The sequence below is a fragment of the Anabrus simplex genome, chromosome 2, assembly GCF_040414725.1.
Source record: "Anabrus simplex isolate iqAnaSimp1 chromosome 2, ASM4041472v1, whole genome shotgun sequence".
NCBI classification, from domain to species: domain Eukaryota; kingdom Metazoa; phylum Arthropoda; class Insecta; order Orthoptera; family Tettigoniidae; genus Anabrus; species Anabrus simplex.
This window is the reverse complement of record NC_090266.1, coordinates 1,237,433,744-1,237,459,533: the sequence shown is the minus strand read 5'-3', so window position 1 is coordinate 1,237,459,533 and position 25,790 is coordinate 1,237,433,744. Positions and strand designations below refer to the sequence as shown.

The 25,790-nt window shown below is 37.9% G+C and overlaps 1 protein-coding gene across 5 annotated transcripts in view; it reads left to right on the top strand.

The window, feature by feature from the left end:
* Positions 1-25,790, top strand: part of Pex23 (peroxin 23) — a 986,852-nt gene that overhangs the window by 671,295 nt on the left and 289,767 nt on the right. For all 5 annotated transcript variants that reach the window (XM_067142270.2, XM_067142269.2, XM_067142271.2 and 2 more), the window contains one exon: positions 19,393-19,618. In XM_067142270.2, the coding sequence (XP_066998371.2) occupies positions 19,393-19,618 (226 nt within the window). The remainder of the gene's footprint in view (positions 1-19,392; positions 19,619-25,790) is intronic.

The following is a 25,790-nucleotide window of genomic DNA, read 5'->3' as shown; positions in this document are numbered from 1 at the left end:
ATTTGCGGATGATATTGTTATTTTATCTGAGACTGCAGAAGATCTCGAGAAGTTGCTGAATGGTATGGATGAAGTCTTAGGTAAGGAGTACAAGATGAAAATAAATAAGTCCAAAACAAAAGTAATGGAGTGCAGTCGAACGAAGGCAGGTGATGTAGGAAATATTGGATTAGGAAACAAAGTCTTAAAGGAAGTAGATGAATATTGTTACTTGGGTAGTAAAATAACCAACGATGGCAGAAGTAAGGAGGACATAAAATGCAGACTAGCACAAGCAAGGAAGAGCTTTCTTAAGAAAAGAAATTTGCTCACTTCAAACATTGATATCGGAATTAGAAAGATGTTTTTGAAGACTTTTGTGTGGAGCGTGGCATTGTATGGAAGTGAAACATGGACAATAACTAGCTCAGAAAGAAAGAGAATAGAAGCTTTTGAAATGTGGTGTTACAGAAGAATGCTGAAGGTGAGATGGATAGATCGAATCACGAATGAAGAGATACTGAATCGAATTGGTGAGAGGAGATCGATTTGGCTAAATTTGACGAGAAGAAGAGATAGAATGATAGGACACATCTTAAGACACCGAGGACTTGTTCAGTTGGTTTTTGAAGGAAGTGTAGGTGGCAAGAACGGTAGGGGTAGACCAAGGTATGAATATGACAAACAGATTAGAGCAGATGTAGGATGCAATAGTTACGTAGAAATGAAAAGGTTAGCACAGGATAGGGTGGCATGGAGAGCTGCATCAAACCAGTCTATGGACTGATGACTCCAACAACAACAATGTATCTCTCAAGAATTTGAGGAAACAATTGAATTATATTATGTACCTTGCTAAACAGAATGGTTTCAAAATAGAAATGATCAATAAATTGATCAATAAAATTAAGAACAAGTTATCCACGAATCTGATACCAGAAAAAACCAAAACACTGAGTATGCTACATTCACTTTTAATAATCCAGCTATACACCAGATTACTAACGTGTTCAAGAAACATAATTTTAATATAGCTTTTAGAACTACTAATACTAACCAATCCATATTCTTTAATCAAAAAAGTTAATCATGACAGAAATCGTTATTTGGGATCAGGAGTATACAGACTCAAATGTACACAGTGTAATTTTTCATATGTTGGGCAGGCTGGGAGAAGCTTTATGACAAGATACATGAAACATGTTAACACGGAAAAACATAGGAAGTACTCAGCGATGAGTTTGCATATGAGGGAGACTTGTCACCGATTTGAATCCATAGAGAAAGACCTAGCGATAATTAGAAACATGGGAAAAGGGAGAATGTTGAACGAACTAGGAAGTTTATATATCTACTTACGTAGGTGCTTTGAAAAGTTCTCAGAATGTACTAGAATTAAGTATCTTATCTCGGTGGAACTGCTTTTATTTTTCAACATAGTCTCCCTGTAGACTAATGTATTCGGTCCAGCGATGTTCCAATGCCTTGATCCCATCTCGAAAATGAGATTCCTCCAGGCCTGCAAAATACCTCTCCAATTCGGCTGTCAGTTCTTCCCTTGTAGAAAATCTCCGTCCACCGAAGAAAATTTTCAGCTTGGGGAATAGATGAAAGTCTGATGGTGCCAAATCAGGTGAATAAGGTGGATGTGGCAACAATTCGTACCTCAGTTCATGAAGTTTTGCATTGGCAATAACACTTGTGTGCGGCGGAGCGTTGTCCTGATGAAAGATGACCTTTTTCCTTGCCAAACCAGGCCTTGTTTCGCGTATCTTTTCCTGTAGTTGGTCTAGGAGGTTTGAATAGTATTGCCCGTTAATTGTTTGCCCAGTAGGAAGATAATCTATCAGCAGAATGCCTTTTGCATCCCAGAAAACTGAGGCCATGACCTTTCCGGCCGAACGCACTGCCTTTGCTTTCTTTGGTGGTGGTGAATCAGCATGTTTCCACTGCTTTGACTGCTGTTTTGTCTCTGGGGTATAGTAGTAGACCCAAGTTTCATCTGCAGTCACAAACCGGCGCAAAAAATCTTGTTGGTTGCACTGAAAACGGGCCAGACTTTGTTCGGACATTTCTAATCTGGTGCGTTTATTGTCCAATGTCAAGAGCCGCTGCACCCATCTTGTGGACAATTTTTTCATACCCAATTCTTCAGGTAAAATATAATATACCCGTTCAGAAGACATCCCTACAGCTTCAGCAATCTCCCGCACTTTCAGTCAACGATCCGCCATGACCATTTTATGCACTTTTGCGATAAATTCTGGGGTCGTAATACTTTTTGGCCGTCCACTATGCGGATCATCATTCAAGCTCTCCCGACCAAATTTAAACTCGCTGGACCACTTGGCAACAGTTGAAAATGAAGGAGCAGAGTCCCCCAGTGTGTTGTGAAAGTTGGCATGAATTTCCTTTCCTTTCATACCTTTCTTTACAAAGTATTTAATCACTGCTCGAATCTCAGTTTTTTCCATTGTCACAAATCACTACGTGGGAACAACAACAAAGAGTCATCACTACCACACTCCTGCAGCTAGAGCACTGATGCGCCATGTTTTCACTCATAAAGGATGTGTGATTATTGCGCGGGAACCTCGTTGCTCTACCACCGACATCTAGCGGTGATTCCGATAACTTTTCAAACCATCCTTGTAGATCAGACGTATAATAAGGAACAGAATCTTAATGAAATTACGGACAGTAAAAGCATGTTACATGAATTAACTCTGAAATTATTAAAGACACTTAGTTTTTTTCTTTTTTCTTTCTGCTAGTTGCTTGACGTCACACCTACGCAGATAGGTCTTATTATAAGTTAAAAACTTCATTTTCCCGTATTGAACTGAGATTCACAATTGAAATATCAAAGAAGGTTCAACCTTTTCAATACAAAACGTGTTGTATAAGAAGTTCACAACATAATATTTATTGAATAATTAGGACCGGTTTCGACGCTCACTGCGTCATCATCAGCTACAAAGATCAACAAATAGGCAAAGTACATGTCATGAATGATTTACATTAATAACTCTTGTATGGCTGAATACAAATGGTAAACTGCTTTGTCATAAAAGCTAGGAGAAACTTGAGTAAAATATGATAATGTGATGTGACACATAAAACATAGTGGTTTGATGGGTAAAAATTATGCATAAAATTGAACTGATGCTATGAACATGAGAGTCTGAATATGGTGATAAAACTATGTGGTAAAAATAAAATGGTAAAATTGTCCACTCTTCTGTTGTTCACTTCAGGCACATAAGTCCAGGTCCGATGTTATATAGTCAAACCAATAAAAAGATTTTTGTCGAGGCCGGGACACCTGATGTTGGGCGATTGAATAAGGTTTGACTATATAACATCGGACCTGGACTTATGTGCCTGAAGTGAACAACAGAAGAGTGGACAATTTTACCATTTTATTTTTACCACATAGTTTTATCACCATATTCAGACTCTCATGTTCATAGCATCAGTTCAATTTTATGCATAATTTTTTACCCATCAAACCACTATGTTTTATGTGTCACATCACATTATCATATTTTACTCAAGTTTCTCCTAGCTTTTATGACAAAGCAGTTTACCATTTGTATTCAGCCATACAAGAGTTATTAATGTAAATCATTCATGACATGTACTTTGCCTATTTGTTGATCTTTGTAGCTGATGATGACGCAGTGAGCGTCGAAACCGGTCCTAATTATTCAATAAATATTATGTTGTGAACTTCTTATACAACACGTTTTGTATTGAAAAGGTTGAACCTTCTTTGATATTTCAATTGTGATAGGTCTTATGGCGACGATGGGACAGGAAGGACTAGGAGTGGGAAGGAAGCGGCCATGGCCTTAATTAAGGTACAGCTCCAGCATTTCCCTGGTGTGAAAATAGGAAACCACGGAAAACCATTTTCAGAGCTGCCGACAGTGGGGTTCGAACCTACTATCTCCCGAATACTGGATACTGGCCGCACTTAAGCAACTGCAGCTATCAAGCTTTGTACAAATAAATTTAGGATACCTGATATATTTAATTCTTCATACTCTAATACTCCACCCATACTTACAGATATTAGGCCTACTTCCAGCAAAACAGATGACTCTGCCCCTTTGTCAGCCTCATCACAGTTAACTCCACCCATCCTCTCCTCCCTTCCACACTCCCCTATTCCTTCCCCTCTGAGCTCACTAGTGCCTCTGCAGCACAGTTATGATACGAGACTCAGAGCTAACAGAAGGGCAGCTACCAACACAACAGTAGATAACAAATAACTTTCAACTAACACGTAAGTCCTCATTTGTTCCAAACTACGTAATCAGAATTCTCTCCTTGCGTTCAACTTCTTAATTCATCCTTTCCTTCTCTTACGGAGAACATTTTCCAGTATCTACTGAAATTTCCTGACAAGGTCTCAGACAATAATATTGCCTACCGGTGCTAAGGGCCACTTCTACAGTAATTCAACTGATACTTCTGTTTCACCTTATGCTCGCAAATTCATCAGTGGCCTTGAACATGTATTTATGACATTCATGTTTGTGCTTGTGTTCACGCCCTTATGTTGTTGGCATTATGTTATTACCACTTTGGTATTTCCCCTACAATTTTAAACGAACTATTTTAATTAGAATTTTAATGGAAGAAGTTTTAGTCTCCGACAAGATTATAGTTTAATCATTGACAGTGTTTCCATTAACATGTTTGTATTGTACCTTTCCAAGGCTTCAGTACATAAACAAGCTACCGTGGTTCACAAATATGACGTTAGAATGGAGCACCATCGGTGAGCCTCGAACTCAGCCCTGTCGTCGAAGCCTCACCCTCCCCTACTAGAATGATTCGCTAGCTAAGCCGGTGTCGCATTTCGGGTCAGCAGACAGTCCGATGGGGCGGTAATTTCTTTAATAATACTCTCTATAGTAGGGGAATATTAATTATGAGAGGAACACTATTTCATTACTAATGAGAAGAGAAACTATATCTTGTATAACAGTTTTTAATATACTAGTGAAACACACCTTATTTACAGAGATATGCCATACAACACTGTACATGTGATATTGAAGGTTATCTTGACGTTAATGTTCGGTAGGCTCTTTCTACACTTCATCATACGTTCAATTATTCAAACTTAAGAGGCGTTCCCTCTTGATCTATTTACACTTAGACTTAGAGAGGCGTTTTCTCTCTGATTACTTCACTTTACACCTACACTGATCACTTTACACACAAATCTATTCAGTATGGACATATCCTGCTGTAATCCTGTTTATTTGCCGAGAATTAATATATTCAAACTTTATCAGGTTGTGATATAGGCCTACGAACACATATGAACTGAAATCAGAATATGTTTACTACGTACACTCCAAATCCTTTTGAAGGTCGCATCACCTCACTTCCCTAAGTTCGTCATTGTTTGATAAGTAATATAATAAACACGCTCATTTCATCAGGATTCTTATCAATATGCATAACAGGACATTATTTATACCACGTTGCTATCTGTGAACAACTCATAGAGGGACTTCAATACCAGACATCATAAACAGAGTATCATAACACTACCTGCAATAAATGGACAAGAATATATACATTTCACACACTCACTCGAATCACAGATGATACAAGCCACCCGCTGTTGGTAACAGTGAACATAAACTTTCACTGTCTCCTGGAACGAACCCAGGATCTTCTGAGACAGGGTATATCTAACCTGGAATTCCCTGCACGCTGTAAATAATTAAGGAAAGAAATTGAAGGGACCCTTCTTTTAATGCATGTTGGAATCTGTGCGACGTTGGCAATATTTAAATAGATGCACGTAATCATTGTATCCAAAGGAAAGAAACTCGCCACTTGTAGTTGTTTCCTTTCACTGAAGGAGACACCTCTATTCCCTTTAAAGGGAGTCATAAATCTCAGCGGTTCCCTGCCCGTGACACACTTCCAAGGAGCGGCCTGCCAGAACTTCCCAGACAGTTATTTCACGGCAAATAATCTATTCACTTTTTTCAATACTGGCCACAATGGCATCACAACAAATCCCGGCTTTATTTGGCCGTAATCGACACATTCATATTGCGATATCTATATCACGTATCTTAATGACAGATTCCAAGGGAACTTCACATTTTCATTTCACACTATATATTATGGCTACAGCCTGTTCAACCATCTCGTTTCTCCTCTCGGTACATTGACTACGATGCAGATTTAATGATGACCTCCTGCCACAAGGGTTCAAATTTCTTCACGCACTCGCGAACTAAATAATTTAACAATATATACCCCCAATCTCACGTTTCCATCCGTTGTTTTCAGCAGCATTGCTTACTAATAAGGAGGACTCCCTAATAGCTTGTGAAGTAAAAAAAAAAATCAATTACTGAGATATCTTTGAAGACTCCTATCGGCTATAGAAAGTTGATAACTGGAGTCGTTTACAGAGAATATTTAAACCCTTTTTACTTGACAATACTTCACACTTAATTAATCCGAGGTCCTTAAAATTACGTCATGCATTATCAAACCCTTATTAAAAAAAAAATGGAAGTAAAATATGGTCGTTCCCAAACCATGAAGAAAATGTTCTATAAAAGACCCAAAATAAAAATGAAATTCTTTATATTATCCCTCTGAAATGGCATACTAGCAGTCTACTTTACATCTATGTGAAAAATCTACATATTTGCAATGGGACACGACCTTTAAAGATTAAATACTTGGAAATGTACTCAACCTTCTGGATACCGCGTTCACAGCCTTACAGGTGGGCACATCTATGAATTACTCGAAATCCATAATGTAGTCAGCGATATGAAGTTCTCTGGTGACTAACTGGCAAGTCACGACCATCTTGGCTTGACCTCGTTCGACATTCCAGATGATCTCCGCTACTCAGGCAAAATTCCGGCATTCAGCTGGACGTCCCGTTCTCTCTGCTACACAGGCAAATTCTGGCATGCGGCTGGATATCCCGTCACTCCGACGCTCCTGTAGACTCCTTATGTAAATGAGGGGAAATTATCTCATGCGAGTGCGTTACTTTGTTACACACCACAATTTAAATACATGGTTGGATCTGCTCAATAGCACGAGCATTCCAATCCAATGCCGGTAATGTCTCTGCCACCCGACACTGTTCCCTTCTCATATACCTATTCTTTTAGAAGCAGCATACAGCTATTCTAGGCCCTGAGTAAAGAATGTCACTGGTTAGGCCACTACTGGGTTAAAATTTCTCGTCTCACACGACCGCACATCATGCATATTCTATTTCACCTAGTCATGCATAAGTCAGGCTCTCAACTGCATCACGGATTACTTTAACGTGGCACTGTCCTTAATTAGGTCGACAATGAGCCGCTCACTCACTTTCTTTACATTTCTCATTTATATCGAGCACACACACACTCCATACACTTTGCTAAATACATGCCTATTTATGTTAATTTAGCCGCATTACTTTAGGCATATATGAGGCTCGACGCACGACCTCTTCGACACACGGACAGCGGTCATTACGGTTTCGTACTGTTCCCACTATATTAATTAGCGGCACCCTGTGCTCGCAAACAGCTTACTTAGATTGTGGTTATTTCTGCAGATATTCACAGGCTTCAATAAATTACTGCGTTACACTGTTCACAAAAAAAAAAAAAGTGATTTCTTAATAAGGGACTCACACACAAATCATGATGAACTACTACCGAACTAGCATTGCACTGAAAATGAACTGGGTAGTGTCTGCCTCTCAGCTCTTGACTATATAGGCGAGATACGCGATAGACTCGGCTGCTTAGAGTGGGGGAAAAATGCAACCCCATCTGAGGTATCGGTCCGGTAATATGCAACGTAGAGTGACGAACAGGGTATCAAAATGTAGCTCTTGTATTCCCATTTCCACTGAGTGACTGTTTTTGAAATAGCTTCGTAGATTCTCAAGCAATCTTAAAAGCGTCCTTTTGTCTCTGTCGGTGAATGATGACGCACACAGGGGATTCCTTGTGTTCGCTGGCACGGTTAGGGTCCAACATCTGTTAGTCATTAAGACGCACCCTTGTTTACAGCGTAGTTACGTCCTTTCCATTAAGTAGAACACTTCTCGGTCTCATAATTATGCGAAAAATTCCCTGATTAAAATGAATGTTTGCACTTAATTATCCATTTAGTATCTTGCGATTTATAAAAATTAACAGAAAAAAAACCAGCTGAATTCGATGAGTTGGCAGTGGTGAAAGAATGAGGAAAATAGGGTATAATGTTTGTTCTCACGTTGGATATACTCTCTGGGCTCAGCTAGTGACCTAGATTCTCTGTCACGTGATAATGCGTCTCTTTTCATCTCGCTCGGGGTTGGAGTGAGAAAACTTCGAGTACAAGCGCTCTTGTACCGCCTTGCTGCTAATTACCAGCAACTAGAGCTGGGTCGTGCGACTCTGGATACTGCAAATCGAGTCCCGGAGCGGGAAGAAAAATTCCAACTTGGGCAGTTTTTATCGTAGAATGATGCGGAAAACGACATATTTCATCTCCTGGATATCATGACATACCGTAGGTGACGTTGTGATCGGTCACAGTATAATGTATCATTTTTCACATTTTTATGTCCCGAATTTTACTAACTAGCTAAACTTTTACTTCCATATTTAATATTACCCTTGAAGATTGCTTTTAGGCTGAAGATGCCCTAAGTTGAGGGCGAAACATGTTCCATTTAACTGATAGTCTGTTTATGTAACCACTATAAGTGAAAATAAAAGTATTGAATAGGTGGATTAAAAACACTTATATTGTTTTTGAAAGGCCAATAGAGTACGCGAAGTGTAGAACCGTTCCCCTTCAACAGCTAAGCAGACGGGCAGGAGCGGGGAGGAGGGAAACGTGTGGCGAGGAACCAGAAGGAGGGGTGAGGGGAGGAGGTGCAGAAGTGTGGCACGAGGCAGGCTTAGCATTTGCTAGCAGGTATTCATCTCTGTTTGCGCGGAACTTGAAATGTCGCACCTACTGGTTGCCAGCAATTGTCCGGCTACTCACCCTGTCTATAGGGGTACTTGGCAACTTCAACACCAGTTTTAGTCTGTCCTGACTAAAGATGCACTTGATGGCAAAAAACACAGATTTTCCATCTGTAACACATTCGTTGCTGTTGTGGAAGGTTTTTACTCTTATGTTCAACCTGAGTTCCATTGCAAATGAGAAGATTGAGAAAAAGAATCCAGAGAAGAAGAAACTGTAAATTTATTTCTTAAAGGAAGCATCTCTTTATTTTACTTAATATTATTCTAACACCTGCTTGTTAATGGGTATAGTTAAATTTTCTTATTACAAATACAATTTTTCAACAATTAAAAATTATTTTTTCCCCTTTCATAAACTTTCAGCATTTTTTTTTTTCTGGTACTTGATAAGATTTATTAATTTTCCAAAAATGATTACAAACTTGTCAGTGTTCACATTTTCATTAGTTCTAGTGACTAATTTAGCCATATTCATAAGAATTAAAAGACATTAATTATCTGTTCTGTTTGAACCGCACTATGGGCAGCTGTGAAGAAGTGTTCTGTGGTTCCCTCATTTTCGCACCAGGCAAATGCTGGGCTTCTACCTTAAGGCCATGGTCACTTCCTTCCCACTCTTAGTCCTTTCCTCTCCTGTCGTCACCATAAGACCTATCTGTGTCGGTGTGACGTAAAGCAAATTATTAAGAAATTCTGTACTTTATAAAGATACTCTCTATAGCACTTTTTTTTGCTTATATATAATAATAATAATAATAATAATAATAATAATAATAATAATAATATAAAATTTTAAAAATATGAAATTAAAACCAAATTTACACCATGTTCGCATTGCAAAAACTTTAACTTACAGGTCTAACAAACAACTACGGAAGGATGTGGAAACGTGGAAGGAACCCTACTAGGCCATGAGATCATATATCGTGGTGGGGAAAGGGAAGCACGCAGTAAGCACCCATGAAACAATATCATTATTAACAAAAGAAGAGAATACAAATGAAATAAAACAAAACAAATGACATAGTCAATGACAATTAAGCACATTTAAAACAAAGGATATTTAATTAAATTTATAAAACACAAACAGTAATCTTTTGACTATATGGATTAAACTTGAACATAGAAGTTTACACTGCATGATCGGAAGCAGTATCAAAAGGAAACAAACCTTAACATCGTTATTCAAGAAATGGAAGTTAAATTAAATATAGTTACAAATACTGAACGAGTAAAGAGACTGGCTTCCAACAACAGAATGCTATAACTGCCCATCAAGGCACAGTCCTTCAAAAACCCAAAGTTGGTAAATGTGGAAGTCTAGAGGAAACTCCGATATGCAAAACGAAATTTACATTATCACAGAAGTTACTTTAAATAAGAAAAGGCCGAAATGCAAGAATGAATTTAAATTAAGTGAAAAACAATAATATAGCGCTTACCGTGAGAGACCCGGGACCCTCAGATGGGGTAGACTCCGAGCATGTGCGCTCGCTAAGTCGGTCAGATGGAAAAGACCCAGAACACACGCATCGCACACACGAAGCCAATGGAGGCCAGAAATGGACCGATCACAAAGTAATCACTAGGGACACAGAATTTCCCTGGATCTCCCTATTCACCAGTGGAAAAGGTCGTTATTCTGACCAATCACAATTCACCAGATTTCCGCAGGGGAAGTTTGAGAACTTTTTGCTGTGCAATACTATTTCATCATTAAAAAAACGACACATGCCAGACAAGTTATGTATCAAAATGAACATGCCTTTATACAATTTGCTTTCAATCCTGAAACACAATATTACCAAATTCCTGCAAATCAAATGTCTCTTTCTCTTCACATTTCCAAATTTAGATAAAGAGCACACACACACACATATATATATCAACGATTAATATTTCAATGACCTTAAAGTCTTTTCTTGAGGCTTCCAAAATTAAATTAAAAAATATACTACAATAATTTTTAGAGCACAAAATACATTTCTCCATCCTCTTGATAATTTTTCATACACAGGTCACACTTTCCTGCATAAATTTTCACAGAACTGTAATCTTGGCTTTCAGAACTTCAGGTAAAACATCAGATATTGTGGTGGAAGGAATTCAAAATAGAACAATGAATAGAAACACTCAGGAGGGTAATTTCAAGCTGATGTTGCTCGTCACATTGTTCTATCAATATTTAGACAGTGGTTGCTCTCTGAAATGTCTTTTGTGACGATGATGATGGTGGTTGTTGTTTAAAGGGACTTAACATCTACATCATCAGCCCCAATGTCTTTTGTACTCAATAGGACCTTCAGATGCTAATTCGTAGTAGAAGGTTGCAGATGCCCGTAGCGTTTCTCTTCTACTCACTGAGGACTTATTTGCAAAGCTTCTTGAATTTGCTCACTTAAAACTATGACAAATTTGTTGACTACTTTGATAAATGCCTTATTAAGGGCTTTTTCAAAATTTGACATGTTACACTTAGTAAATTGTTACCTCCTAACTTAATGCAGTGAATGTTTTCTGTGAGACACCTTAATGGCTGTCTGTACTTGGCCAGCACTTGTCTTCATCACTGGCTACCTAAGGGATATTATAGAATTTCCTTTGATTGTCAATAATGAAAATGCACAGCCTGTTTCCAGTCATTTGACCGGGTCAGGAATGGAGTGAATGAAACCCCCACCTAGCAGTGAGGATAGGAAATGTGCCGGCTGCCGAAGCCTGTCGCACTCCTCTGGGGCAATGAGAAATGACTGACAGATGAAATGAAATGTTGATGGAGAGTGTTGCAGGAATGAAAGATGACAGGGAAAACCGGAGTACCCAGAGAAAAACCTGTCCCGCCTCTGCTTTGTCCAGCACAAATCTCACATGGAGTGACCGGGATTTGAGCCACGGAATTCAGCGGTGAGAGACCGGCGTGCTGCTGCCTGAGCCACGGAGGCCTTATGATTGTCAATAATATTTTAATGAATGTGTAATAGTCTTGTTATTCTTTGTCAGTCCTCTTTCAGAGTTCAATTCTAATATCTGTCTGTGTTCTCTCCTAAGCAGGGAGGAGTAGACTAATAGATGAGACTAATGGGTTCTACAACCCCTTCTCTATGAGTTAACCCTCCTAATCTTTCTAAGCTATAGACAAATTGAAATGTATAGAAATAGCAATATTGCAATAGCATAGTTTTGAGATAGTTCCTTGTAATTTTATAGCTGTAGGATTTTTTTCTGTATCCTTAAAAATTTAAATATCTTTCTTATTGTAAATTACCTTTGCTGTACTCCTCTCTTTGGGTTATAAATATTGGGAGGCTTCATAGCGAGTTATCCAAAAACATTTTACAGCCTACAAAGTTGTGGAAATTGACTGACATTAAGTACTGGGAAAATAACCAGATTTTATGTATTTCATTGCTGCTCCCAGATGTTAGAATAGTGACATTTTTTTGGTAGTAGTTGATAAATGAATTATAAAAAATAATTTACAAGAGACTTAGCTTTCACAGCCATGTTGTACTTGAAATAGGTGTTAATCATTTTAGGTTGTGTCGCAGCACATGCTGGAGAGATGTCAGGACTGAACAAATATTATCATCTGTGCAGTGGTGGGAACTGCATATTTGTCATGACCATAGTGCCAGACATGTAACTCAGATCCCTACCAACAGAACAAGAATGACCCAGTTTACCATAGTTCAATCGGGAGAGCATCGGACATGAAATTCAAAGGTTGTGCATTTGGTTCCCACCAGTGTCTGATTTCCCATTTTTGTTCTCTCCTCAACATTTCTTCCGCATCTATGATGTGCACTCCACGTGACCTTATTGTCATCATTATTATTCCCCCTTATTCAGCCGTCATGTATGGTACCTCTCTACCTTACTCTCTCCACTCACTATTCACCTTCTCCCATAGCCCTGTACCATTCCGGGTTCCTTCTTCTTGTTCTGGTTTTCATCAAGCCTATCCATCTTGCTTTGGAATCCCTCTTGTTCTCGTTCCCTCGAACTTGGCCTCCATCATCTCTTTCCATTCCCATCTTAGTCTATTCTTCTCAGCTTTTCTACTCCATTTTCCTTCCTGAAATATTTATTTCTCACTCTGTCTTTTCTTGTCTTCACTATTACACCGCTTAGGAATTTTGTTTCAATTTTACTCTCCCCTCTTCTTGTCATGGCCCTAGTTTCTGCTGCTTGTGTCAATATGGGTATATAGTACATCTTGCACATCACTTCTTTACACATCCTTTTTAACTAGATTTTGTACATTCTTGTCGAATGATTTGCACCCTTTTCTAATTTCTATATCCAGCTGAAAGTATGACACCGTTAAATCCACATGCAATAATTTTATTCTCTGTATAAGCTGATCATGTACTGTACCTGTGTGCATTGTAGGCATGTCAGCACATTGTTGAGTCTGTTAGCATTCTGATGCTTAGCTTAGCGATTGTGTATCGCTAAAGAGCTGTTTCTTGACTAGATGAACAGTTCTTTTGTTTTACAGACAAAATTTGTTTTCGGTTTGCGTACTCGTCGCATTATGGCAACCATAGAGCGTAAAAATGCTGTGCTGCCTTCAGAAATGAAATTAAGTGCTTGAAAGATTAGACAAAAAAGTCCCTACAAAAATTGCAGATGAATTTGATGTAGGCATTACTGTGATTAAAGACTGGAGGAAGAATAATCAAGAACTAGAAACTTGTATAATGATGGTTTTTAAGGAAGACGGGACTTAAAGTTATAAAACATTGAAAAAGTCTAAATCTGTCATGCTTTAAGGGTGGGGCTTTCACAGGAAAGAAGAAAAAAGGAACTTCATTATCTGGTGCCATTATCCAAGAAAAGACTCTTATTTTGAATTTATAAAATTGGAAGGAGAAAATGATAATTTTGCTGTGCGCAAATGCTGGTTGCATCGCTGGAAAATAAAACACTCCTGGGACTCGAAGCTTCTAGTGCTGTTGTTTTACAATTTGAAAAATTTAAGGAATATTGTATAAGACCTGATCAAGTATTCTAACTTTGATGAATTGGGCCGGAACTATGAGATGGACCACCGGGCGAGTTGGCCCTGCAGTTAGGGGTGCGCAGCTGTGAACTTGCATCTGGGAGATAGTGGGTTTGAGCCCCAGTGTCGGCAGCCCTGAAGATGGGTTTCCGTGGTTTCCCATTTTCACACCAGGCAAATGCTGGGGCTATACCTTAATTAAGGCGACGGCTGCTTCCTTCCCGTTCCTAGGCCTTTCATATCCCATCGTTGTCATAAGACCTATCTGTGTCATTGCGACATAAAGCCAATTCTAAAGAAAAAAAGATGAGATGGACCATCACAAAATTGGCCTGGATGGACAGCGGCCTTTTTAAATCAGGAATTTCTTTAGCAATTTGTGCTTGCAGTTGAACACTGAAGGCAAAATAACTCCCTGGATGTGCCCTTTTGATGTTTGATAACCGTACCATTGAATCCATTTGAACAGGAACTACAGTAAATTGGGGGCAGGAATGAAATCTCCCACTCATCAATTCCCTCATGGATCAAGGGGTAATTGAATGGCTAAGAAGAAAATATTGCTGGAAATATGTTTCATCCAATTTAGAGAAGACAGAAGAAAGCAGCAACCTGTTTGAAGCAATGGCATCTTTTAATGTATATAATAGCTGAGGTTGGAGAGGAAAGGAGAGAATCAACACCTGTAAACTTTGGCCAACAATGCCAGTTTCAATTTATCAAAAGGACAATCAAAATGAAAATTAAGATAAAGATATGCAGGCAATTGTCCAAGGTTTGTAAATCTTGAAAACTGATGTTCAAACCAGTGACTTTCTGATACTGATGTTGACTGCACAGTGGAAGAAAAACTAGATGATAGTCAAATCTGCCAGGCTGATTGGCTCAGACTGTTGAGGTGCTGGCCTTTTGACCACAACTTGGCAGGTTTGATCCTGGCTTAGTCCGGTGGTATTTGAAGGTTAAGAGAAATGAATTTAATTTTATGGGTCCGTATTGAACTTTGATTAAACCAAATAAGTGAGTTAATTCCACCTTTTCAATACAGATTAAATAGTGTTTATTAAATAAATTTAATGGGACTGGTTTCGACCTAATTAAAGGTCATCTTCAGCCATATCGCGTATAGAACAAAGTATTTGAAACACAGTGGTTTTAAAGATGACCTTAAAACATATAAGTTTGGCACTATTGCTCCCACCCCCCCCTTTTAGGAGTTGGATCACATAATATTTGCACATATCAATAATGTAATAATGTGATAATCAAAATAACAAACCTGAAGGAACATACGCCAGCCGATGATGCACCATGAAAACATTTCAAATTTCAACAACATACACACCGCCAGAAACAAAGATATGCAGAATTACCAACATGACAACTAGAGAAAGAATATAGGAAGCAGGCCGGGAAACCCTACAGAGAGTGCCGGGCTGAGTGGCTCAGACGGTTAAGGCGCTGGCCTTCTGACTCCAACTTGGCAGGTTCGATCCTGGCTCAGTCCGGTGGTATTTGAAGGTGCTCAAATACGACAGCCCCGTGTCGGTAGATTTACTGGCATGTAAAAGAACTCCTGCGGGACTAAATTCCGGCACCTCGGCGTCTCCGAAGACCGTAAAAGCAGTTAGTGGGACGTAAAGCAAATAGCATTATTATTAAACCCTACAGAGGATGTGATCTTATGTGACATTGTAGGGAAAAAGACAAGAGAGTGTTTACCCTTCATTCAAGTTTACTAATAATTAAGAAAATTTAACAAATTAATATTAGAGCAATTAAAAGGATAACATTAACCAGAAAACAAGATTAAAAGAAACACTAGATTTCTGTCCATGGTTCTTCCGAAAATCAAAATTCTGATGAAACATTTTAACTACTTGTAAGGAAGGTGAGCATAGCTTAACAATGAAATTCATAAGGGAAATTTAACAGGGAATACAAACTTACAAGGCAAATAGAAAAAGAGTTCACAAATTATTACCAGTAGTTTACAAAGGAAATAACAACAGAATTTGAAATTTAACGCAGAGGCCTTTAGAGTTGCTGTCCTCTCCTAATACACACCATTGAGAGATGCATCACTCCACAGGCTTACCCTAAATTGATGCAGCACTATGGGAGGCAACCCGAATGGAAAAATTAAAATTTACATTACACAAAAGGTTAATAAAAAGGAATTGCCTCCAAAGCAAAGGATATGCCTACCTGACGGACTAAGGCATTACAAAACCACAATGGTGAAAACCAGGGTCTAAGGTAAACTCCAAAACAAATGAATTTACATACACACACAAAAAAAAAAAAAAAAAAAAAAAAAAAAATTGGCGTATGGCTTTTAGTGCCAGGAGTGTCCGAAGACATGTTCGGCTCGCCAGGTGCAGGTCTTTTGATTTGACATCTTAGGCGACCTGTGCGTCGTGATGAGGATGAAATGATGAAGACGACACATACACCCAGCCCCCGTGCCAGCTAAATTAACCAATTAAGGTTGAAATTCCCGACCCTGCCGGGAATCGAACCCGGGACCCCTGTGACCAAAGGCCAGCACGCTAACCATTTAGCCATGGAGTCAGACAATTTACATACTAATTTAACATTCGAGAAAAGAAAACATGCTTACCGTGAGGTGACCGGAGCCGCTGAGCGGACCACCAAGAAGGTGCGTCCGACCATGAGGACATAGGAAAACCAAAGACGCGGACCAGAGCCCTGCTAAAACAGAGTAGCCAAAGGCCGGAAAATAAGAAATACTCAAACAGTCAATCAGGGAAGCTACCTACGATTCGACCCGAAATTTTCACCTATCAATGGCTGTTATTCCAACCAATGAAAATACCTTACCTAATATGGTGATGTGGGAAACACTTTCTAGAGGTTTCGATTGCGAAACTCAGCGATTTCGTGATCGAAGCCTCCATGTGGCAAATACAGGGTGATACAAAAGATGGGTTACAACAAGCATACTACTGGAGATCTCCAGTACCCAAAATACAATTTCTTCCAACACTCATAATGATTAAATAAATATCAACTGTCTCTCCTGTGAGTCCTGAGAATTCTTTAAATTCACAAAAATACACAACAATAAAACACATATTTCATCAACTTCGTTGCAGATGTCTTAATTCTTGTGATTGTACCAAAAATTTACATAAATACAGAACCAAACAAAACACAAATATTTAATTGAATTCTTCAAAAATGTCTGGGAGTTCCTTAGTTTTTTCAATGGCTATTTCAAGACAAATTTTTAACATAATGAAAAGAATTAAATGATTCCGTCCAGGTTATGAACTTCTCACCACCGGCGACAACTATGAAAAATTGTTTTTAGAATTTCATGAAAACACTTTTGTAGTAAGAAATTAGTTCACTTAGCTGTGGGAATATATGCGAAGAAGTCTTTTATATTCTTTGCAGTATTCAAGAGCCACTACAATAATATATTTGTTTCAACTCACATTTTAACTAAGGCAGTACTTTACATATATGCTCAATTCTACATCTCTTCAAGATTATGAATGATTTTAAGCGTATCTATGCTTCGCAGTAATATGAAGAATATCCTCTCCTTACTACAACAACATTGTGAATTTCGATTTGTATCTACACTCTTGTTTGAAGACACATGATATGGCTGAAGGTGACCTTTAAATAGGTCGAAACTAGTCCTATTAAATGTTCATTTAATAAACACTATTTAATTTGTATTGAAAAGGTGGAATTAACACGCTTATTATTTTTAATTTGGTAACTGAAGGTACTCTAATACGTCAGCCGTATGTTGATAGATTTACTGGCACGTTAAATAACTCTGCGGCACTAAATTCCGGCCCCTCAGTGTCTCCGAAACCGTGAAAGTATTATAATCTGTTAGTTTCATGTCTGTATTGATGTTTACTGTAGTATACAGTGCACAACTTGCTCCTGAACCACATACACCGATAAGCTATGTGAAGAGGGAGCATTCGCTCTGATTAAATGCCACACAGTGAGCCATAAAATGGAAGAAGATAATACGTCATGATACTTTAATGCAATTAAGTAGCATAAAAACTGAGGAGTGCACGTCTCAAGATCGACAACCCACACTGATGAACATACCATAACATTACATAGACTCACTTGTGTATTTATAAAACATTTTATCAACATAGATCAGAAGTTTTAATGTGGATCACAAGAACGCCATGGAACAATTCCAAGTTTAAGAACGTTGTACGTGACAAATTAAGTGTTACTTATGAGCAGAATAGTGGAATTTTAAGTCACAAATGCAGGTCATGTGAACTTCGACGATTGTTTTAAACACTACAACTGCATTATTCATATCATATGACATTCTTTACTAGATCCAGCATGTTTTATATTTATGTTAATATTAGATAATATGGTATGATATATTAATGCAATTAAGTAGCATAAGTGCACGTCTCAAGACCAGCAATCCATACTGATGAAAATATTAGAACATTTGTATAAACTCACCTGTATATTTACATAATGTTTTATCAACTCAGATCAAAAAGATTTAATGTGGACTGCAAGAACATGATGAACATTTCCAAGGTTAAGAATATTGTATTTTAACTAATTATATGTTATTTATGAGTAGAATATTGAAGTTTTAAGTTTCTAATGCAGGTCATGTCAATGTCGACGATTGTTTCAAAACCATGAGAAAAACACTACATTAATACTACAACACCATTATTCATATCATATGACATTCTTTATTAGATTTAGTGATGTTTTATAATTATATGTTACGTTAACATTAGATTATATGACCAGCTGAGGATGACCTCGAAGGAGGTTGAAACCGTTCCTGTATATTAATAAGACAAAAATAAAGTATTGATTAGGTGGAAAGCTCCCATGAAAGTAGTTAGTGGGACGTAAAAAGAATAACATTTAAAAATATATATTTACAATCGAATCATCTCAGCTGTTACTCAGAGTGCAGAGAGTACTAAAAAGGAAGATGATAAAAACCACGGATTTTACATTTGAGTGTTCCATGCAGACTCCAAGCTGAAGTACATTGAACAAAATTCATGTTCCATGCCTATGGACATTCTGTGGGTGAGGAAATGGAGAGATATAGGAGCAAAATCTTGAATATCATCTGCCAGACAAACGACCATTACTGACTTTTTTGTGTAAGGTATGCCTGTTTATTATTGTGTTGTATGTACAGTAAATACTATTGCTCCTCCAGTAATCTGACCTTTCTTGCATTCCAAGGGGGAAAGATTAACGAGGTTCTACTATGCATTACAATATTTCCTTTCCTTTAAAATATCCTTTTGTTAGTACTTCTCTCCAATGAAAAATTCCAATTTGTATAATATCTTCCTCTCTACTTACTTCTAGATTTGCTATAAACTTGCAGAGTCCATGTACAGCGATACGGCAGAAGAGCGAATCAGATACCCGTGATGTATCATTGCATTTTAATCCACGGTTCAAGGAAAGTGCTGTAATTCGAAATTCGTTATTAGCTGGTGCATGGGGTGAAGAGGAAGTGGAGGGAGAAATGCCTTTTAAGCCAGGTGTCGAATTCATCGTGATGATTATATGTGAAGATGAAGGATATAAGGTATGTATCCAGATAATAGACTAGTGGTGATAGATGTTTAAGGAACAATAAAAGTCAAAGCAAGCAATGATATCATGATCCTAGCCACGGGACCTCCAGCTTTTCATGGAATTGGAACTACACAGGGACGTGACTTTTCTTTTTAAAAAATCCCACATGCATTGGCCAAAATTTGAACCACGTCTGCCTTGGTTAAAAGCTATTACACCTCTGGACTGACTATTGTCAGGTTTATCTTTAACTGTAACAGTACATTATACATTACTTAAAGCAATTAGGGGGACAATATTTGGAACATACATATATTTATACAAGTTGTGCTTACGTGATATGTGTTACTTTTATCCAACGGTAATGTCATTGTACACATGGAACTTAAACATTATGTCCTAAACCAAAGTGAAATCGCCATCCATTAATGTCACATTTTCACATTTTAAATAAACATTCAGTAGCTGGTATGGCCTCCTGGTGATGGCTGCCATTTGCACTCTTGTATTGTATTGTTGCAGCATTAACTGGGTATGTACCTCGCAGGATTAAATCCTTGTCCGATCAGCACAAGGTCTGTTCGGCACCACAATAGAACCAGTGCGAAACTTGTCCAGTATCCAGACTGCTGCAGCTGTGTACAGCTCTTTATGGTGGTGGTACACTTGCACACATTCATCACTGCATTACGTTACAGGGTGATTCATCTATGAACTGCTTATTGTGCCAATTCCGATATACCTCCGCAAACCTCGGTCAATGTTTCTTGTGATGAGGCGCTAATTGCACGCCTTCATTGAGACCTTCATGACCTTAAGCCTGCTACTCTGCCACTGCCCTGAGATTTAAAAAACATGATTAAACGAGGAATAAAAGTACGCAGTTGAGCACAAATCTACCCTGCTAGTGTACAGTCCTGTTTCCAGGCCCTACCTACTAGAGTTTTAGCCACGAAGCCACTGCATGAGGTTGTTTGTTTTTTGTTGAGAAGGAAGCCAGTTAAATGTAACTTAAAAGCTTTCAAGTCTGTCGACACACAAGTTAAATATAAATCTTACACTGTAACATACAAACAAGATCAGGCCGTTCGAGTGGGCAGCAATCATTTTTCAGTCATGAGTGCGCAGAACAAAGACTTTGATCACGATTATACAACAAAAGATCAAGATCTGAAGATTCTGCAACATGAAAAAACGGCCCCTTACTTAATATTCTAGAGAATATTCTTATCGACAATGACCAATATATGAACCCCTCCAATAACTTAAATGTTAACAGAAAAAGGAACGTATTACTTGAGACCTTCACTTCGCTTATTTGTAAACTCTCTCTTAATAAGCATAAGCCCCGCCCCCAACATACAAAAACAAAACTTACTCCTCTCATTTCCCCAACACACTCTGCCCCTCTCCTCAACACCGCTCTCCCCGCTAGTCACATCAATGTTACCTCACCAGTCAGAAGCAAGTAAATTGAGGACCACACTTTTAAACGAACAATATCAAGCCGTTCGAGTGCGCAACACGATAAAGAATAAGTTACACTCTCATATTTATCTAGTTACAGACCTCTTATACATTACCCAGTAGAGTATTCAATCTTCATTTTTTTCCATTACAGATTATATGAAAAAACGACGAGGTTTAACTAATTGACTGTTCTGCTCACAATTCTACTGGTAACATCCAGCAACATGTAGCCCCAATGAAATTAAACTTATTTACATGAATAATCCCCACCGCCAAATAATACCTGCACCTTTCTTCTTCTTCTTCTTCCTTTATTCATAGGGTCTTTTTAATTTTAGCATCGACCTCAAAGACCTTTTGCTACCATGTGTTTTCCTTCATCCGCACCTAGTTATACCTGCTCCCTTCATAAAGTTGCAGGTCCTCCTTATTGGATCTTCTCGGATGTTTCTTCTCTCTTCACCAGGTAGTCCCAGTGTGAAGATTCTGATTCTTCCCAGCGCCTCATATTCAAAGAGTATATGTCCAGCTGATTCTTTCGCATCGTTGCATTTCTTACATACATTGTCTCTTATTACTCCAATTCTCTGTGGGGTCTGTTTAAGATGACAGTGTCCAGTCAGCAATCCTACTACCCATCTTATATTTTCTCTGCTGAGTTCCAGCAGTTCTTTAGTATGCTTCTTGTTTGGGCTCTATTAGTTCTTTCGCAAACCTGCATCCTGGAGCATACTGGTTCTGGGCCCACAGAAGGTGTTTCTGACCCTTTTCTTGCCATTTTATCTGCATTACCATTACCTTCTATGTCTGCATGCCCAGTTATCCATATTATTTTAACAACATTGAGAGCTTCAGGAGAAGTGTATGACAATACCAAACAAATTTGGATGTAATCCGGACAGCTTCAAGTGCCTTAATGGCTGCTTGGCTGTCTGTAAATATGAAAATGTTCTTATCTCTGTAGTTTCATTTTCACGTTTTCCTCAAGGCATGTAATGATGGCTATCACTTCAGCTTGGAAAACTGTACTGTGTCTGCCTAGACTCGTTTGGATTGATCTCTCAGGTCTTTCCCTGTTCATCCCTCCTCCTGTTCCCATCTTAGTCCTGGAGCCATCTGTTCACCAAAAAATATCTTCCCTACCAGTTTTCCATCTGTTAATGTCTTCCTTTTTTTGTTATCTGGGTCTCAGATGGTTTCTCAAAGATATACTTTGGAATTACATGATCAGCAGGCATGTGTAAAACATCCCCTGTTATTGAGCCTTCTAGCATCCATTATATGAGCTCATTCTAGCCTGTCCCTCTATAAAGTTACTTAATGGAGGGAGATCTAGTGGGTTATTGAAGGTTCTGTCGGCGTAGTTTTCATTGCCCCAGTTATGGCTATACATGCCATTCTCTGAAGGCTATTTAGTTTGCTACTGACATTTCCTTGACTTACTTTCACCCACCAAATGATTGCTGCATAGGTCATCAGTGGTCTAATGATCATTGTGTATATCCACATTACCATAGCTGGCTTTAGACCCCATGTTGTCCCGACTGCCCTCTTGCATGCATACAATAGGTTCTTAGCTTGGGTTATGTTTCTTTCTATGTGAGGATTCCAGGTTAACTTTTTGTCTAATATTACACCTAAGTGTAACACTTTTTCTTCCATATGTAGATTTCTTGCCCAAAGAGCTTCAGTGTTCTTGTCCCCTCTAATTTCTTCCTTCTTGTGAAAGGGACCAGTGTCATCTTGCTCGGGTTGACTGAGAGTTGTTCTTCCAGGCACCAGTTCTCCACAAGGTTAAATGACATTTGCATGAGGTCCTGGATGACACTCATCCCCGTACCTCTTTCCAGAATAACTAGATCATCTACGTATCCTTGTTTTCAGTGAGCATGACTATGATTTTGTTCACCACTAAGTTCCAGAGAAGAGGATAAAGGACTCCTCCTTGTGCACAACCTCGGGTGGCTCTAACCGTTAGGATCTCTTCAAACAGAGTTGCCTTTATTTTTCTCTGTCTAACATGGATCTAATCCATTTTACAAAGTCTTGCTCACTCTACTCTCTTCAACAACTTTGATCACTGAGTTGTATTACTGAATAAGTAAAATAAAATAAAATAAAATAAAATAATACTTTATTAACGGTAATACCATTTTACATAACAGTAGAGAAGAATAAAAAAAAAAACACACTAAAAAGAAAGTTCAATGGAGTAGAAGTAGACAAATATGTACAGATATATACACAGGTTATATTACAAGTAAGCACAGGAAAGTAATAGTCAATTCTGGAGATTATGTAAGTGATTTCCAAATTCTGACAATGAGCAGTTAAATATATCAATATCCACTTTGTTTAGAGATCTTGACATTTGTTCAATTGGCCCATTGAATGCGTAGTTAGTTCTATGCCAATTTGTAGACAATGTATTCTTGAACCTTGTGCGTCTGTCTGGTACATGTACGTTAATTTTTGCAAGGAGTTGTGGACAATTCACCAAGGAATGAAGCAATTTAAAAATGAAGAATGTATCCAATAATTCACGGCGTTGTGACAGGCTATGCTGATTTAAGGACTGTTGTAGGGATGTATAATCAACATTATCATATGAGAATCCTGCTCTAAATGAATATAAACAAAGAAATTTATATTGTACTGAATCTAATCTATGGATAGAGGTCTGATGAGAAGGGTTCCAAACAGGTGTATAGTATTCTAGTATAGGGCGTACCATAGACACATACAGCAATCGATAGGTAGCTAAATTTGAAAATTCTCTAGAATATCTAGTAATGCAACTCAATCTTTGAAATGCTTTCTTACAAATATTTTAAATATGTTCATTAAATGATAGGTTATAACTGAATAAAACACCAAGGTCATTAACTTGTGAAACAGGAGTTAGAATGCTGTTATTACTAAATTTGTACTGAAATGATATTTTCTTCTTGTTTTTGAAAATCAGTATTATTTTACATTTCTCATGATTAAGTTTCAACCCATTTTGAATACAGTACTTTTCCAGATGATGTAAATCTTCTTGAAGTGTTAAACAATCAAGTGGACAATTAATTTGCTTAAAATTTTTTGCATCGTCGGCAAACAAAAGCAATTCAGAATTCTTAAGTATATTTTTAATGTCATTTATGTAGAGAGTAAAAAGTAAGGGTGGAGGGTGAGACCCTTGAGGGATTCCACTGGTAACAATAATAGGCGCAGAAAAATGATTCTTTATTTTAACTATCTGCAGGCGATTTTTAAGATACGATTCAAACCATGAGAGGAGAGGCCCATTAGTTCCGTAGCCTGTTAGTTTTTGCAGCAAGATATCTAGGTCGACAGTGTCAAAAGCTTTTAAGAAGTCTGTATAAATTCAGTCCACTTGGGAGTGGTTCTCTATTGCATCCAAGAGGAACTGATAGAATAAAAGAAGATTGCTGCAGGTTGACTGTCCTGAAAAGAATCCATGTTGCTCATCAGTGATGATGTTTCTGAAGAGAGGTGTGATTTTGTCAAGAATTATTGAGTCAAAAATTTTGGAAATATGAAAAGAAATTATAACTGGTTTAAATTGTTTTATGTCAGTTTTATCACTATTTTTGAAAACAGGACTAAGAAATCCTTTCTTCCATTCCACTGGAAAAATGCCTTGGTTTAATGATAAGTTGAACGGATAAAAGAGTGCTTCACATAAAATAAATGAGCAGTACTTGAGCAGGTAAGTTGAAACACCATCAGGTCCTACAGTTCTCTTTAATTCCAGAGATATCAGTTTTGTTGTAAATTTCTGCCTTACTAATGTTTATAACTGATAGATTGACAGAGAAAGGATAATCATATGACATACTACTACTATTCTGATCAGAAGAATAAACAGATGAAAAGTGGTTAGCAAAAGGATTGACAATATTTTCTCCAGTATCGGCTGTAACTTCATTAAGATGCATTGTTGAAGGAATATTATTACATGACCTTTTAGAACTTAGATATTGCCAGACTTTCTGTGGATTGGAAGTAATACTTCGTTCACAGTTGGAGACATACATTGTATAGCAAGATTTAGATTCAGACTTGCATTCATTTCTTAATTTCGAGAAATTGTGATAATCACTATTGAGACCTGATATTTTGTATCGCTTGTGTGCTTTCTTCTTTCAGTAATCAGGGACTTCAATTTATGATTAAACCACTTTGGGAATTTGGGAGTCTTAAAATTCCCTATAGGGATGTAAAGTTCCATGCCATAATGTAGTACTGAATAGAAGGTTTCTACTGCTTTATCAATTGATACATTTTGAAACATCACCTTCCAACTGAACTGTGACAGATAATAATTTAGTCCATTATAGTCACCATTTAAAAAGTCAAAATAAAAACTATCAGCAGGCAAGGAACTGTATAGCTCATTTACAGGTAAAGAAATCTCTAATGCTGGGTGGTGTTATCGAGGGGGACAATGATTTCATTACTAGATTTTACTTCAGTGGAACTGGGGTTACTGAAAAACCAACTCAAGAAAGTGATTCAGAAAATTTGAGATAGCATTAAACTGATTTAAACAGAGATAAGAAAAAGTGTCTATAACTAAACTGGACTGCATTGTGTGGTTACCTACTGATGTTTCTTCATTTACTATCCAATTAAGATGTGGTAGATTGTAGTCATCGACAATGAGCAATAAATGGTTGTCAAGATTTGACATAATATTTTCA